Source organism: Erigeron canadensis, chromosome 3, assembly GCF_010389155.1.
Source record: "Erigeron canadensis isolate Cc75 chromosome 3, C_canadensis_v1, whole genome shotgun sequence".
Lineage (NCBI taxonomy): Eukaryota > Viridiplantae > Streptophyta > Magnoliopsida > Asterales > Asteraceae > Erigeron > Erigeron canadensis.
In genome coordinates this window covers 38,496,003-38,510,389 of record NC_057763.1, presented here as the reverse complement: position 1 = coordinate 38,510,389, position 14,387 = coordinate 38,496,003, and the positions used below count along the sequence as shown (strand labels likewise).

Here is a 14,387-nt window from a genome sequence, read left to right as displayed (position 1 = left end):
AATAATCAATATCCATTTTTTAATACATAACATCACACGATGAAAGTTATAATACATTATGCAATAATCGTCCACCCTCAACAGTCAACACCTCATATTATACAAAATTACTTTCTTATGTAATATGAAAAGAATAATTACATATTTATAAATAATTTACAAATAATTTTTACAAATATAATTGTAACTAATTATATTATCTTTATGTATTTTCTTTTTTCTTTCTATCCTTTTGTTGATTAGACCACCTCATATATCACATATGTTTGTGAAAGCTTGTTTGTAAAATATTTGTATAAGAGTTTAAACATTAGATATAAGAACAAAAGTGAATTACTCTCTTTTGTATAAGGATTTATATATGCGCAAGAGTTTAAAAATTAGATATAACATTTTATGGCATCTCTTCCTTAGGGCGTTGACAATGGACGGATTATGGGTGAGTGGTCATCGTGGTGCCACCATTTAACACCGCCGCCTTCAACTTAAAATGGATCGTGGTGATGGTTTGCGTGGTGTGACCACCCAATTGATTTTCCAAAAGCTCCAAATTTGAGGCAATGCAACGGCTAGATTGACTAGTTTGACTAGCATTTGTTTAAATAAAATAAAAAGGTAGTGAGTGGTGATGTGAATGGTGGATTCCAATAAACTTTGGATGATTGGTGAGTGAGTGGTGAAGTAAGGTGACATAACGTGATTGTTTAAAAGTGAGTGGTGAAAGAATACATGGGTGAACCAATGCCAACCCCCTTACAATTTTAGTATTCTTGGTCCACAACCCACAAGTTTTAATGAAGATATATAGACATTATTATATTAGATGTAATATACGAGTACAATAGAAGTATAAATTTTGGATCGTCCCTAAAATGGTTGTGGAAAAACGGGCGCTAATGCAAGGAAATGAAGTGTTGTTCGTCTACTTTTGCTCCAGCTGAGAAATGACCTTGTAGTAAAAGGAAACTCAAACGTAAGCTGAAACAGGAGAAGAGAAGATACGTTTGGTTTAGCACTAGACTACTCGAAACTGAGATGATTGTACTAAAAATTATAAGATCAAATATAAACCATGAAATTGGATAAATCACAAATATATATTTTTTTTTAATTAACTCAATTTTTTTTTTTAAGGTTTTATTAAATAATCATAAAAGTTAAACTTTTAATATGGAATGATACACTCTTTTTATTCACGTTAACTTCATTTATCATTTTTCTTTTTAAAAAAAAAAAAATTAACAATCGAGACTAGTAAGGTAGTAATTGAGGAAAAATCCCATTGTGTGACCATTTTAACAGATTCTCTCCAATCACCCAAAGGGGACCCACTTTTGAAATATGTGACATAGACGGCAGTTTTCTCTTCTGACCTCCTCCTGACCTCCTCCTCTGGTTCTCTCACTACTTGTTCTTTATTTAATACTCAAATCATTTCCTTTCTCACTTCTCTCTCCCCCAATTCTCTCACTACAAATACAAATCTTTGTCATCAATATTCTTTTTATAACAATAATAATAATAATAATAATAATATACATATGGCAACATTTTTCTTTATTTCTTTTGGGTGTGTGAATGAATGAATTCTCTGCGTGAAGCAACAAAAGTCTTCTGTTTCACACCTCAATTCCCTCAACCCCATATGGTGTTTTAAAGAATCTTGTTCTGGGGTTTTCCACATCCCACCTCATAAAGGTCTCTTCTTTTTCACAAAGTTCATATATAATTATATATATTACATTATCTATCCTTTTTTTTCTTTGTCCAATTTCTTTTTATCCTTATTCTCAGCTGGGTTTTCCTTCTTTTCATAATCTTTGCTCACAGAAAGAAAGCAAGTAGTGAAATAGTTCAAATTATTTGAAATTTTATTTTTTAAATGATTTATGATATGAAGTTAGTATTTTTGATATGGGTTCTTAGTGTTTTGTCTTGAAGATTAATTTTCTTGGATTTTTAGAGCTGGGTTTTTGAAAAAGATTTGATCTTTTAGTATTCTTTTGTTAAAGAAAGATATGGAAGAAGTTGAAGCTGCTAATAGAGCTGCTGTTGAAAGTTGCCATAAAATTTTGAATCTTTTAGCTCAACCTCAAGATCAAACTCAGTACAAAAACTTGAAAGCACAAACAGGGGATGCAGTAGTTAGATTCAAGAAAGTTGTATCTTTACTTGATAATACTAATGGTTTAGGTCGTGCTAGGGTTAAAATGGTCAAGAAAAATTCAAACCCAATTCTAAAAGATATGCTTTTAGACACTGCTAGGTGTGGGACTGATAATGGACCGGTTATCCGTAGTCAACAGACACCAAAACCACTTCAATTTCTTTTGGAATCACACCCAGTTCAAGAAATAGGTTCAAATGTTGTTAAGAATACACTTTCTTTAGGAAACTTGAACCAAAACCATTCACTTGAATTGAGCTCAAATGGGAGGTCGTCTATTCAAACTTCCCAAAATACCCTTAACCCATCTTCAAATTACCATTTTCTCCAACAACAACAACAGCATCAACAGAAGCTTAAACAGCAGGCTGAGATGATGTATAGGCGTAGTAGTAATAGTGGAATTAGTTTGAATTTTGATAGCTCAACTTGCACACCTACAATGTCATCAAATAGGTCTTTTATGTCTTCATTGAGTATTGAAGGAAGTGTAGCTAATATTGATGGGGGATCTTTTCGGTTAATCGGGTCGTCTCGTTCCACTGATCAAGCTTCTTTTCAACATAAAAGGCGGTGTTCGGTTAGGGGGGATGACGGGAGTGTGAAATGTGGGAGTTCTGGTAGATGCCATTGCTCGAAAAAGAGGTTAACATCATACATTGTATAAATATGGCTTATGAAATTAATATCTTTTACAAAGTTTTTTTTTTTTTTTTTGAAATTATTTAGGTGTACTAATTTATGTAATGTGGTTTTGTTGATCAGAAAACATAGAATTAAGAGGTCAATCAAAGTACCTGCAATCAGTAACAAGCTTGCAGATATACCACCAGATGAGTATTCTTGGAGGAAATATGGTCAGAAGCCTATTAAGGGTTCTCCACATCCCAGGTACTTTAGTTTGCTTTAAAAAATTTCAATATTTTGTGAATTAGTAACCTTATCAAATAATATGTGATCAATAACATGTTTTAGTTGTCAAGTTCGTGTATGAAATGCGATAATTGACGGAACTTCCATTTTTGGAGAACGAAATAGAAGGCTAACACCTGTTGACCACATTACGATTAATTTATAATAAATGTGATACAAATGTGACCTTTCTTATAGGCAGTTGGTTTTAGTAAGAACATCCAAGTGAGATTACGATATGCATACGGGTTTTTGAATTTCATAGTCAATAAATGCTTATTCTTAAAAGTTTGTTATGGCTCTAGCTAAAAGAATTGCTTATTTGAGCATTTCAGTGTATATAAGCAATAAATCACTCATTTTTTTTTTCATCCGAGCACTTCGAAAGTGCTTATTAAAACTCAATAAGCTATAAGCATTTCTAATAACGGAATCTCAAATATGAGATGGCAAAGCTTACAAATTGATTATAAACTTACAGTAATATTTATTCTACTGAAAAATATCAAATTTATTATTTATCCTATGGTGTTCAAACATATAGCTGATAACTAAACATATTGAGGGGTTTGCCTCAAAACTGGTTCCTTTCATGTTTGTAGGCTCCTAGGATGTCAGGGCAGACCTAAGTTGTATAATTTGTTTACTTTGTCACTGTGGCGCACCTTTAGATTCTTTTTACTGTGATAGATTGATAGTACATATATTACACTGGTCATAAATTGGATACACATATAGGAAATTGCAATTTAATGTGTTCAAGGTGGGTACTTCTTTGGCATTTATCTGATATCTTTTTGTTCTGGTAGTACATACTAAATGCATACGTTTATGAACCAAACTAAAATGGGGTTTGCCAACAGGGGTTATTACAAGTGTAGCAGCATGAGAGGTTGCCCAGCAAGAAAACATGTCGAAAGGTGCTTGGAAGATTCGACAATGCTCATAGTCACATATGAAGGCGAACACAACCATCCCAGGATACCTACTCAAACTACAAATGCTTGAAAAATCTTGATAGAATGTAGTCCCGTGGTACTTGTTGTTTGTGTCTTTTATATTTCTTTGAGTTGCTCCTGTATATATTTCTAACGGGTTTTCGGGGGTATATGGAGCTACATTTCGGGTTTTAGGTGATATTTTCGTGTCTTTTAGGATTATAATGAATGGTCATTTTTGTGTCTTTGCTTCTTTTGGGTTTGACTAGATTAGTGTAGGTCCTATATTAGGGTAAAGTTGGGTATGTGATTGGCTTAAACAAAGTCACCATTGTAGAATTGCTGGATTAATATGAAAGATCAAGGACCTTGGTAATGCAATTTGGTGTTTATATGTTATGATTTACTTTCTTCTTTCAGATTAATTTTTGGATTTTAAGTTATGCATTGTAATGAAGTATGGTGTAGAATGTTTTGTTCTTTTTTTTTTGAACATTCAAATAGTATTAATATGTGGTCTAGCAAGATGCTAGTAAAAACACATATAGAGTCAGAGTTACAAACAAAGAGAATGTTTTGTTCTATATAGCAAGTTTATTGGGTTGGTTGGGGGTTACTGGTTATGCATCTTATTTTTGGAGTGTTATTAAATTGTATTGGTTTATATCATTTATTATTGAAAGATGGCAACAAAAGATCAAAGCTTTTTTCTTTTCTCAAAGTGAAGGTGATGTCAATTATGTGTTCTGTATTTAGTCAAATAAAATGTTCTTTCTTAATGAAAAGAAGTGATGATTTTGACTTTTGTATCGCATTGTTGGAATCTTGACTTTTATTGTCACATCATTGTTGATGTAGATGTTGATGTAGATGTTGATACATAAATGTGTTAAATTTGGATGAGGATTAACTTGACTATTTTAATTAGAAAATATTGACCATTGAATTATAATCAATGGTAAAGATATAAATTTGTTTTATAAATTTTGAACATTGATTTTAATTCAATTGATAAGATGTTTTTAACTTGATATTTCTTTCAAGTTAGTTAGAAGCTTCTAACTTGACCCCTCAAGTTATAAGCAACTTGAGAGATCCTCCATCTGTTAAATTTACTGCATTTTAACTCTAATATAAGCTCATGTTACAAACAATTAGTTTTCTATTGTTCGATTATATGGTTTTCTGGTACGTAAATGCTCTCTCTCTCTATATATAATATATATATATATATATATATTTGTCATTTCCTCCCAATTTTTTTTTAAATATAGTAATATTTTAAGTATTTTAATTACAACAATGAACAATCTGGCATTCACTAATCACTAGTATAGCCGTAAAGGGATTATAGGTCAAATATTATTTGAGGGCTTAAGTCCATGAGATTTACTGAATATCATGCAACCCAACGGTGTTCTAACCAATAGTCCAATACATATATTGGGCCTTTCTTATTCGTCTGATTAAACTAGTCAAATGATCCGGGTGTACTATCGTGATCTTGCAAAAATAGCCCAAAGTGCACGAGGCAGGGTTTTAATAACGAAACCAGCCAGTTTGACCGTGAACCGGAAGGTTGAACGGTTTTAGTAACTAGTCCCGGTTCAGTTTTAATAAGTGTCTTGGAAAAATATTGTATACACGCAATTGATAATATCGTGGCAAAAGGAGTTTGCCATCAAGTCAAACGCTAGTTACGATTCGTACACATGCCCGATGCTAACGGGTAAAGGAGTTTGCATCAAGCCAAATCTAGCTAGTGTTAGATACTTAGATTTTAATTTATTCGTTTTACAAACCCTATTAATTGACAAATGCTTATAGCAGTCATAATGGGATTTGGTGTCGTCAAGGTGGAAGAACACCGACCACATGGTGTGCTTCCATTATAACTTTGTCTTAGCTGTGTGGATAGTCCAAAGTCGATTGGTCGACGGTGGGGTGTTAGTTTGGGTCGTTCTTATTTTTTTTGTTTTTATATAGTTTTTGTTTGTTGGCTAGCTATGTAGGAGTAGTAATAATGTATGATATGGTCCGAAGTCTTATTTTTGTTGTTTTTATATTAAATGTGTTATATTTTAATAATAAAAATATGATGTGTTATGACCATTGTTGCAGATATAGTGAGGTTGTTGGGTGTTGTTGTGTGATGTGTTAGAATATAAACACATAAACATACATAATTATGAGTACGCGTAACGGAATAAATTGAAATAAATATGCAGTCAAATTAATTAACAAAGAATAGAATTGAGTTGTGTACCTTATACAAAACTCTAATAAAATAATAATAATAATGATATTATTATTGCTTAGGGTTTAAAGCAAAACCCCTCTACGATCGCACACTAGACACCCCTTAAACCGTATGCTAGTACCCCGATTACGAACCAAACAACCATTTGCTTGAACCCTTAACTTAAAACCGAAATCCCTTCAAGAGAGAGAGAGAGAGAGAGAGGACGGTCAAACTAAAGAAATGAGGGAGAAGATGAGAGAATTGCTATGTGAAAGAATGAATGAAAAACCTATAATTAAACCCTTTATTTATAGGACTTAATTAGGTTAAACTTAGCTTGAAAAATAAGCTACATCAAGGCTTACAAACCCTCAAAGTGCCCCCCCCCCCCCTCTTTAGAATTAGGGTCCATTTTAATCCTCATCTTTAATTAATTAAATATAACTAACCCTTTAATTATGTTTAATTAATTATTTCGTGATCAAAACTAATTAATATTTTCCTTTAATATATCAATTAGTAGTTTAGAGTTACCGTGTCATTTCGTGTAACTTCGTAGGCTTAAACTATGCTCGGACATACGATTTATAATAAAATGATCATACTCCAACATGATGTTGATGTGAAAATGATGTGTCACACACTCACACCGCCTGGTATAAGTATGTGAACCAGTACTAATACTCTTATGGTGGGAATCATAAACTAAACTTCTGAATTTTTGGAGCAATGGTGCTGCTATCAACCCAAATGGGAACTTGTTGCTATGTTTCTTTCTTTAGTTACTTTCATTGCCCTTGAGGTTTTCCACATTATCAGGTACGCTTCTTGCTTGTTTGAAGGTTAGTTGAACTTTGCCAAGAGTATCAAGACTTCAAATGAACCATAATCTCCAAAACTAGTTTAAGGTTTCACGAAATGTAAAATCACCAAAGCCAAATACTAAGGTTCGGGAAGTACCTTACCAATCCTTCCACTTTCCCCACCTTCACGGAATACCTAACAAGCCCTCCCCACTCTTTCTTCACCCAAATAAAGACAAAAAAACACAAAAACACAAAAAAGAAAAGAAGAGTGGCCGATAAGGAACCCCGACACCACCTTCCTCACCCATTAGGTACTTATAGGGCATAATGATATTCAACCTGGTGACCGAACGACACCGTTTTAGTCCCCGGGGTACACTGTCCACCATATCTGTATAATACTTTCCATTTGTATAGTTAAACAAACAAGTACGAACATATGTCTTGTTCATTTTTTTTATGTTTATGGACGTTCTATTACATACTCTAGTATATTGTATACACATTATCAACCATTATGTTAAGGTTTTAATACGAGTAGCTAAGAGTGACATAAATGAAAAGGAGCATGATATATATTTTAAAGATTGTATGTTTGTGTAAGTTTTGTATCTCCGTGTTCATTTATCTTTGTAAAAGGCAAAATGAAAAAAATTATTTTATGAATAACAAATATCTGTTTGTTTGATTTTCAATTTTGTTCGTTTATTCGTTTAAATTTAAACAAACGCACAAGAACACAAAGTTTTATTCATTTAGATGTTGGTGTTCGTTCATCCACCTGTTTAAACTTAAACGTTTAAAGTTCATTCTTGGGGGGTTTTTGTTTATAGTTATAGTTGTCACACACTTCTTTTGTTTTGGCTTTTGTTTATAAAAGAAGAGTAAACAAGCTTTTCTAACGCATGTCATATTGTGGCACAACCTTTGTCTAACATGCTTGTTTTTGTTCTATATTTAATTAACAAAATTAATCAAAAGATATGTGCTTTAAGCTATTCTAATATTTTTAGTTATATAATGAGATATGTATGTAATGGTGGGTCGTGAAAGATCAATTTACCTTTTAGCTTTAAAGGTTTACCAATAACAAATAGATGTTAAAAAGTTTATATCGATTAGGTTTGCTAACATAATCTTGTCTATGGAATTGATACGATATGATAAAAATGACAAATATTATCCACATCATGTTAGATTGGTAACCCATGTTCTAATATATGTGTGTGTTTAGTCTCATTAACTATAACATAATCATACCTATTAACATCGTATTATGTCAATTCTTAAACACACAAAACATCTTTGTTGTTAAGCTTCACATAGAATGTAACAATATCACAATATTCTTAACCATATAACTTACAACACTTAAAAAACTATGAATGGCCATGAAAAACCTCAAATTTAGACCACTTCATATATAAAATCAATTACCATCCAAAAGAAAAATAAGTAACAACAATGTGAATATACACCAAAAAGCTAACGAAATTATCTAGACAACAAAAAAAAAATCATCAAAATTCATCAAGTATAACTCAAGTTATCCCCAAACAAATCTACCATAGAAACACACCAAAAACTTTTGAGAACTCAAAACCCCAAAATCCCCTCAAATTCTCCACACTACCTTACTACTCTATCTTCCTTTCTCAACCGTCAATAAAAAACAATCCAACGGCCCACATTTGAAATTTTACAAAAAACACCGATCCGTGTGATATACAATCTGACCAATCACATTTCAGATACAATATTATTTAACTGCCCCCCAAAATCATTCTCTTCTTACGAAACCGCCCATTCATTCATTGATTCTTAACTCTCACTGTAAACCCTAATTTCAATGGCGCCCACATCTTCTCATCCTCCTTACTTTGAGGTACCTCTATTTTTTTTTTATATTGATGTATAAATGCGTGTATATATATATATATATCTGTATGTATAGGCTTTGATGATGTGAAATGTGATAATGCAGATGATTAAGGATGCAATTGTGACATTGAAAGATAGAACAGGATCAAGTATTCCGGCGATTTCCAAATTTATTGAGGAGAAATACAAGGATTTGCCGCCCAATTTTAAGAAATTACTGTCCGTACAGTTGAGAAAAAATGTTGCTGCTGAGAAGCTTGTGAAGGTCAAAGCTTCTTACAAGTTGCCGCCGAAGAATGCGCCGGCCGATTCATCTGCTCCGGCGCCGGCTAAAAAAATTCCGGCGAAATCTACAGGCGGAGCAAAACCTAAAGCTAAAGCTAAGGATAAGACTAAACCAGCTGCTAAGCCGAAGGCAGCCGCGGCTACAAAAGCCAAGCCGGCTGCTAAGCCGAAAGCAGCCGCGGCTACAAAAGCCAAGCCAGTTACCAAGCCGAAAGCCAAAGCGGCAGTTAAACCTAAGGCGGCTGTGAAGCCGGCGGTGAAGGCAGCTAGGAAATCGACCAGAACGACGCCGAGTAAGGCAGCTGCGGCGAAGCCGGCGGTGAAGAAGGCGGCGGCTAAGAAGCCAGCTGCGCCGAAGAAAGGAGCCGCGGCTACAAAGAAAGGAAAGAAGTGAGAACGTAGAGGGGTTGTTAGTGTAGTTTTGTTGGTTTTGTAGGAGGTTGTTGTGTAAATTTAGATTTGACTAGCGGTGGATTGGGGTGTATGGATGGATGTTGATTCTTTGTGTTTTACAGGATATTTGGATCTTTTTTAATATTTTGTCATCGAAATCGAAATCTCATCGATCTGTCTTATCAAATTTTGTTTTCATATTTTTCTATGTTTCATTTAGTATTTATTTATTTTTTAACAGATTACTTTACATTTTTGCATATAGTAGTTAAGTGGTAACACATATAGGCTTAAAAATAATGTTTAGAAATATGCCTTAAAAATTACTGTATGTTTAAAAATAATATCTTATTCAGTTTAATTGTTGCCACATACTTATACATGTCTGTTTTGTATTGATTATCCTATTTGTCTAACTAGGCAAATAAATCTAAAGACGTAAAAACTACTTTCGTGGTATAGATTCAACAAGATGGGGGAAAATGGCTGTACAAATAATCAGATATATTTGAATTCGTTTGGTTTTATATGGAATCAAAGTATTGGGTTGCTCAAAGTCATAAAATTAAACAATTGATTATGCAATTGAATCGGCATTTTACTTTTTGAAGTTGTTTAATCAGTTGTTTGATTAAATTGGTTTTATGGTCTCTCAGATCCTCTAAAATTCAACTTTATAAGTAAATTTGATATCAAATTTAGAGGATCCGCATAGATGATACTGAGTAGTATGATACAACTAAAATAAGTAAGTAACTCCCAATGCCGTCTTCCACGGGTTTTGGGTCCTAATAATACCGTCTTCGACGGTGTATGGGGGAGGTTGATATGTAGACAGCCTTACCCCTGCCAAAGGTAGAGAGGCTGCTTCCAGGTTCTACCATATGTAGAAAAGGACCTCCAGCCTTGTTGGGCATGGGGATCAAACCCATGACCTCTGTTTTCAGAGGTATGACCTCCAACCACTGATCTAACCCAATTGGTTTTATGATACAACTAAAATAGATTGTTTTAACTTTTAACATATATCCTATTAGACCCTTCCTTAAAATTAAATTAACTTACAATACGTATATGTTATATAGAGTATATGCACTTATGAATATGGTAATTAAAGGTTCTTTTCGACTATCAAACAAACCAACTATAGTCACTATGATTTATAGATTTCAGAAAATTCTTTTTTCAAGCATGGGCATCATGTCTCTGTTGTTTCTACAGATGATTTCTATCTTTAACACAACAAAAAAGTCCTGTCTCACAACTGTTTGATGCAAAATTGCATTATTATTTGGAGACTTCAGCTTTCTGAATAGCATACTTGAGCTCTTTCTGAATACTTAACCTTGTAGGTGACATAACAATGTCTTTCCATACCGAGCCTTGTTCATTCGCTGGACTTGGTTTCTTATAAAGTTCATATATTGAGTCTGCTGTCTCGTTCAGCTTTTGTAACATATTCAATATCTTGATTTCGTCTGGATCAACCAATAATGTCTTTTCTTTGTCTTTCCATCCTATCAGCTTTAAACATTTTCTTTCGCATTAGAATATCACTATTTGGCCAAAATTGTACTTAAAAGAACAAAAATTCTATTACATTGGTTTTGAAAGCATGTTCCTTAGAGCAGATGTACACATATATGTATATATATACCTTGGGTGGTCCTTCTAAAGCATTGGTTAGATATAATCTTGCGTTGTCTACAAGTTGACAGTATGTCACAAAGGCCTTTGCAAATCGCTTGTGTGATGTTAGCTGTGACCTGACCCTCACAGCTCTTCGGCACATAACAGCTCTCCTATTCAAAAAGAAAAAAACAAAATGAAACACAATGGCATTTTAAACACAATAAACAAGATTAATCATATGATGATCAACTTAAGATTACCTTATGCCTCTTATGACAGCTAAATAAGGATCACAAACAACACCAACTAGTTCTATCCTGTATGGTCTTCTTTTTTGATTACCATCTACTAACTCACTTTCTTCTTCAAGTTGTTCCCAATAGTTCTCAATCACACTTCCATCCGAGTTTACTTTGTAACCAGGCCCCATACGATAACGTTTTCGGTGAACATTTCTTGCCATTGTTATAGTTTGCACAACAAAGGGAACCCACGAGAGAGTCCCGTCCATAATCACATCTCTACCCTCGTTTAGTGCTGTTACAAGAAGTGATGATGCTGCATCCGTAGACGATTGATGCACCTGTTATTTATACCATTTCTTGTCAAATATATTTTGTATATTCTAAACTACTTTCAGACTGATTGAAAAAAAAAAAAAATCTGTTACAGGAACACCCGCCCAAAATCAACGTTTAAGAGCTTATTGACAGAACGTAACCGCGAAATTTGAAGAGAAAGAAAGAAGGACATGCCAGTTCAGCTGTATGAAGCATGTCATGATGGCCTCTCTTGCTAAGAGCTCTATAAATAACATCAGATTCTTTGAATGCATCTGCCTCTATCACAACAGCATTTGCTGATGCTCCTGCCCAAAATGGCCTGTCCACATAATAAAGTATCATTACTGCAAACATTTTCTACAACTCATTATATGGTTTTTATCTGTTTGTTATCTACTTGTTTATATATATAACAATTGAGTTGTTTGTCTTGAAATTACTTACTCTTTAAGAAGGTCCTTAAGAACAGTACTCTTTCCGGCTCCCATGCCACCACCCATAAAAAGGAGAAGTGGACTACGATCTTTGTGTGCCATTGGAACCATAACATCAGTACATTGTGAATCGTCTGCAGATACAAGGCCTATTGCCTTCATTTCCTCTACTAATGTTGTGAACACCCGTGCTACTTTCAGGTTCTTTGTCACCCTCTCAAACCTCTGTTCCCTATAATATTTTAAACAAATTGAAATGAAGATATCCTTCAAACTATAACGTTTTCCCCCAATCAAGGAGTCTACGTTTCTTGCAAGTAGAAAAGCACAAAATGTACCTCGTGGCTTGCATGACTATGTTCTTGAGCTTCTTTTTCGGCTCATGTCCATCAGGGCCCAAAACCTGAAATGTCATTTCCAAAATTTGGTCTTTAAGACCACCCACAAGGGATATATGTATGTTTTGGAACAAAAAAGAGGGCCGATAATCGTTCTTGTACCTGGCTGATCATGAAAGAAGCATGGCTCCAATGAAAAGCAAAGTAACTAAGAATACATCTCTCAAATTCCTCAATCAATTTTATAAACAGAGAATCAGCCTGTGGATTATCTGCGAAAAACGAATACATCTCTTCCTCACACCCTTCTTCTTTCCTGATGTAATCAGAAGCTAATTTGCACATATATGGACATTCTCGGTTATCATGAAAACCCATCTGTCTAGCTGCATTGATCGATACATACATATATATATACACACACATCAATATACATCGTGCATACACACAAATTTTTTTAATAAACGTTGGATTGTTTTTATACCTACATAATCAGGAAATCTCTCCATCTTTAATGGTTGTCTGGTTTTAGAAACTCGTATCCATGGTATGATCTTTTGGTTGCTTATTTTCCCAAAACGGATGTGCATTGCAGCTGCAATTATCAAACCGATAGAAGATGCTAATATAATTTGTGTATATATATTGTCGTCGTCAAAGAAATCACATAAAAATTCTTTTGCTTCGGATACAATTTCTTCAAGTATCTCCATGAATGAGATATAAATTTTGTGTTTTTCGACAGGTATTTGGGAAGAAAGTTTTGGATCCGAAAATTGCAGAAAGATGAAAATAAGAGGAAGAGAGATTGGTATGGAAGTGTAAAATTATTTTGTTTCAGTTATGTGTGGTTACATACATAGATTCTAATGAATATGAAACAATAATTAATATATTCAATGGAAATAATAAGAAATATATATAGATATAGAAACTTACTATTGCATGAAATGTGTAAGAGCATAGTTGTATATGGAGCATGGAATAAACAAATTTGTTTTGTCTAATTTTAGTCATTTCACATTTCTTATAGTTTATCAAAATAGAATAGAAAAAAGAAGTGAGAGAGCTGGCAAGGGACATGTGTCATTTGACCAAGAATGTAACATACACTTAAGAGAGAAAGGTATTGCAGCACCATCAAGAGCATGGAGACGGGGGAGCCTAGCGTGGCGTGATGATCAGCATACACAGCCTTGTGTGTGCAGGGCGCAGTAGATTTGGAGGAGCCAGCAAGGTATGGGTGCCGAGCAGAGAAAGTAAGGGTGCTTGGGGCCTTTTGATGGTTGACACCAACCTTTTTTTTGGACAAAAAAAATAGTCTTTTTGAAAGTGGTAAAGGTAGAGATTTTGAAGACAAGAAGAGACCTTTTATCCAAGATTAGTTTAGAAGTTGCAGAACGTTTTTAGTCAATCAGTTGAAATCCTCTCAAGTCATTACCTGAAAATATCCACCGTTTAGTTTCAACTTTGATAGGCTGTGTCATCAACCTCACCTCTAATTGAGCCGTTTCGACTCCATCTTTAGTTTTGACTTATGAATAGTTTTAATTTTTGTGTTAAAAAAAGTTTCGGATTAGTCTGACATGGCAAAAATTATGTAACCTTGCATGAAGCATATAAACTAGTACAGAAATTACGCCGGCATCATAAACCCGTTGGAGATAGCCTTAATATTCCAAGGAAAATGACATCTAATCATTTTATAGACATTTACATAGCAGATGGTTTCATTAAGACTTGGAACAAATCAAAACTACGATACTAGAATTTGTAATAGCAAAATATACTCTCTA

At 33.9% G+C, this 14,387-nt stretch overlaps 3 protein-coding genes across 3 annotated transcripts; 2 read left to right on the top strand and 1 right to left on the bottom strand.

The window, feature by feature from the left end:
* The first annotated feature begins 1,435 nt into the window (after positions 1-1,435).
* On the top strand, positions 1,436-4,398 carry LOC122590963 (probable WRKY transcription factor 21). Its single transcript, XM_043763139.1, has 3 exons — positions 1,436-2,812; positions 2,933-3,058; positions 3,943-4,398. Exons 1-3 carry the CDS (start codon positions 2,019-2,021, stop codon positions 4,085-4,087), a joined length of 1,065 nt encoding a protein of 354 aa, XP_043619074.1. The 5' UTR covers positions 1,436-2,018; the 3' UTR covers positions 4,088-4,398.
* A 4,468-nt stretch (positions 4,399-8,866) lies between these two features.
* Positions 8,867-9,811, top strand: LOC122590965 (histone H1-like). Its single transcript, XM_043763140.1, has 2 exons — positions 8,867-8,950; positions 9,050-9,811. Exons 1-2 carry the CDS (start codon positions 8,915-8,917, stop codon positions 9,623-9,625), a joined length of 612 nt encoding a protein of 203 aa, XP_043619075.1. The 5' UTR covers positions 8,867-8,914; the 3' UTR covers positions 9,626-9,811.
* A 1,099-nt stretch (positions 9,812-10,910) lies between these two features.
* On the bottom strand, positions 10,911-13,351 carry LOC122590966 (calmodulin calcium-dependent NAD kinase-like). The gene is made up of 8 exons (XM_043763141.1): positions 13,076-13,351; positions 12,754-12,977; positions 12,592-12,656; positions 12,264-12,485; positions 12,012-12,138; positions 11,517-11,839; positions 11,282-11,426; positions 10,911-11,148 (listed from the first exon to the last, which is right to left on the bottom strand). The coding sequence occupies exons 1-8, from the start codon at positions 13,302-13,304 to the stop codon at positions 10,912-10,914; spliced, it is 1,572 nt and encodes a 523-aa protein (XP_043619076.1). The 5' UTR covers positions 13,305-13,351; the 3' UTR covers position 10,911.
* Positions 13,352-14,387: the final 1,036 nt, after the last annotated feature.

Bases quoted from the DNA above. Each gene is read 5' to 3' on its own strand.
- LOC122590963 (XM_043763139.1), top strand. From the start codon at position 2,019: ATGGAAGAAGTTGAAGCTGCTAATAGAGCTGCTGTTGAAAGTTGCCAT. The intron at 2,813-2,932 runs GTTAACATCATA...TTTGTTGATCAG, and splicing joins TGCCATTGCTCGAAAAAGAG to AAAACATAGAATTAAGAGGT. The intron at 3,059-3,942 runs GTACTTTAGTTT...GTTTGCCAACAG, and splicing joins AAGGGTTCTCCACATCCCAG to GGGTTATTACAAGTGTAGCA.
- LOC122590965 (XM_043763140.1), top strand. From the start codon at position 8,915: ATGGCGCCCACATCTTCTCATCCTCCTTACTTTGAG. The intron at 8,951-9,049 runs GTACCTCTATTT...GTGATAATGCAG, and splicing joins CTCATCCTCCTTACTTTGAG to ATGATTAAGGATGCAATTGT.
- LOC122590966 (XM_043763141.1), bottom strand. From the start codon at position 13,304: ATGGAGATACTTGAAGAAATTGTATCCGAAGCAAAAGAATTTTTATGT. The intron at 12,657-12,753 runs GTACAAGAACGA...ATGACATTTCAG, and splicing joins CTTCTTTCATGATCAGCCAG to GTTTTGGGCCCTGATGGACA. The intron at 11,427-11,516 runs GTAATCTTAAGT...CTTTTTGAATAG, and splicing joins GCTGTCATAAGAGGCATAAG to GAGAGCTGTTATGTGCCGAA.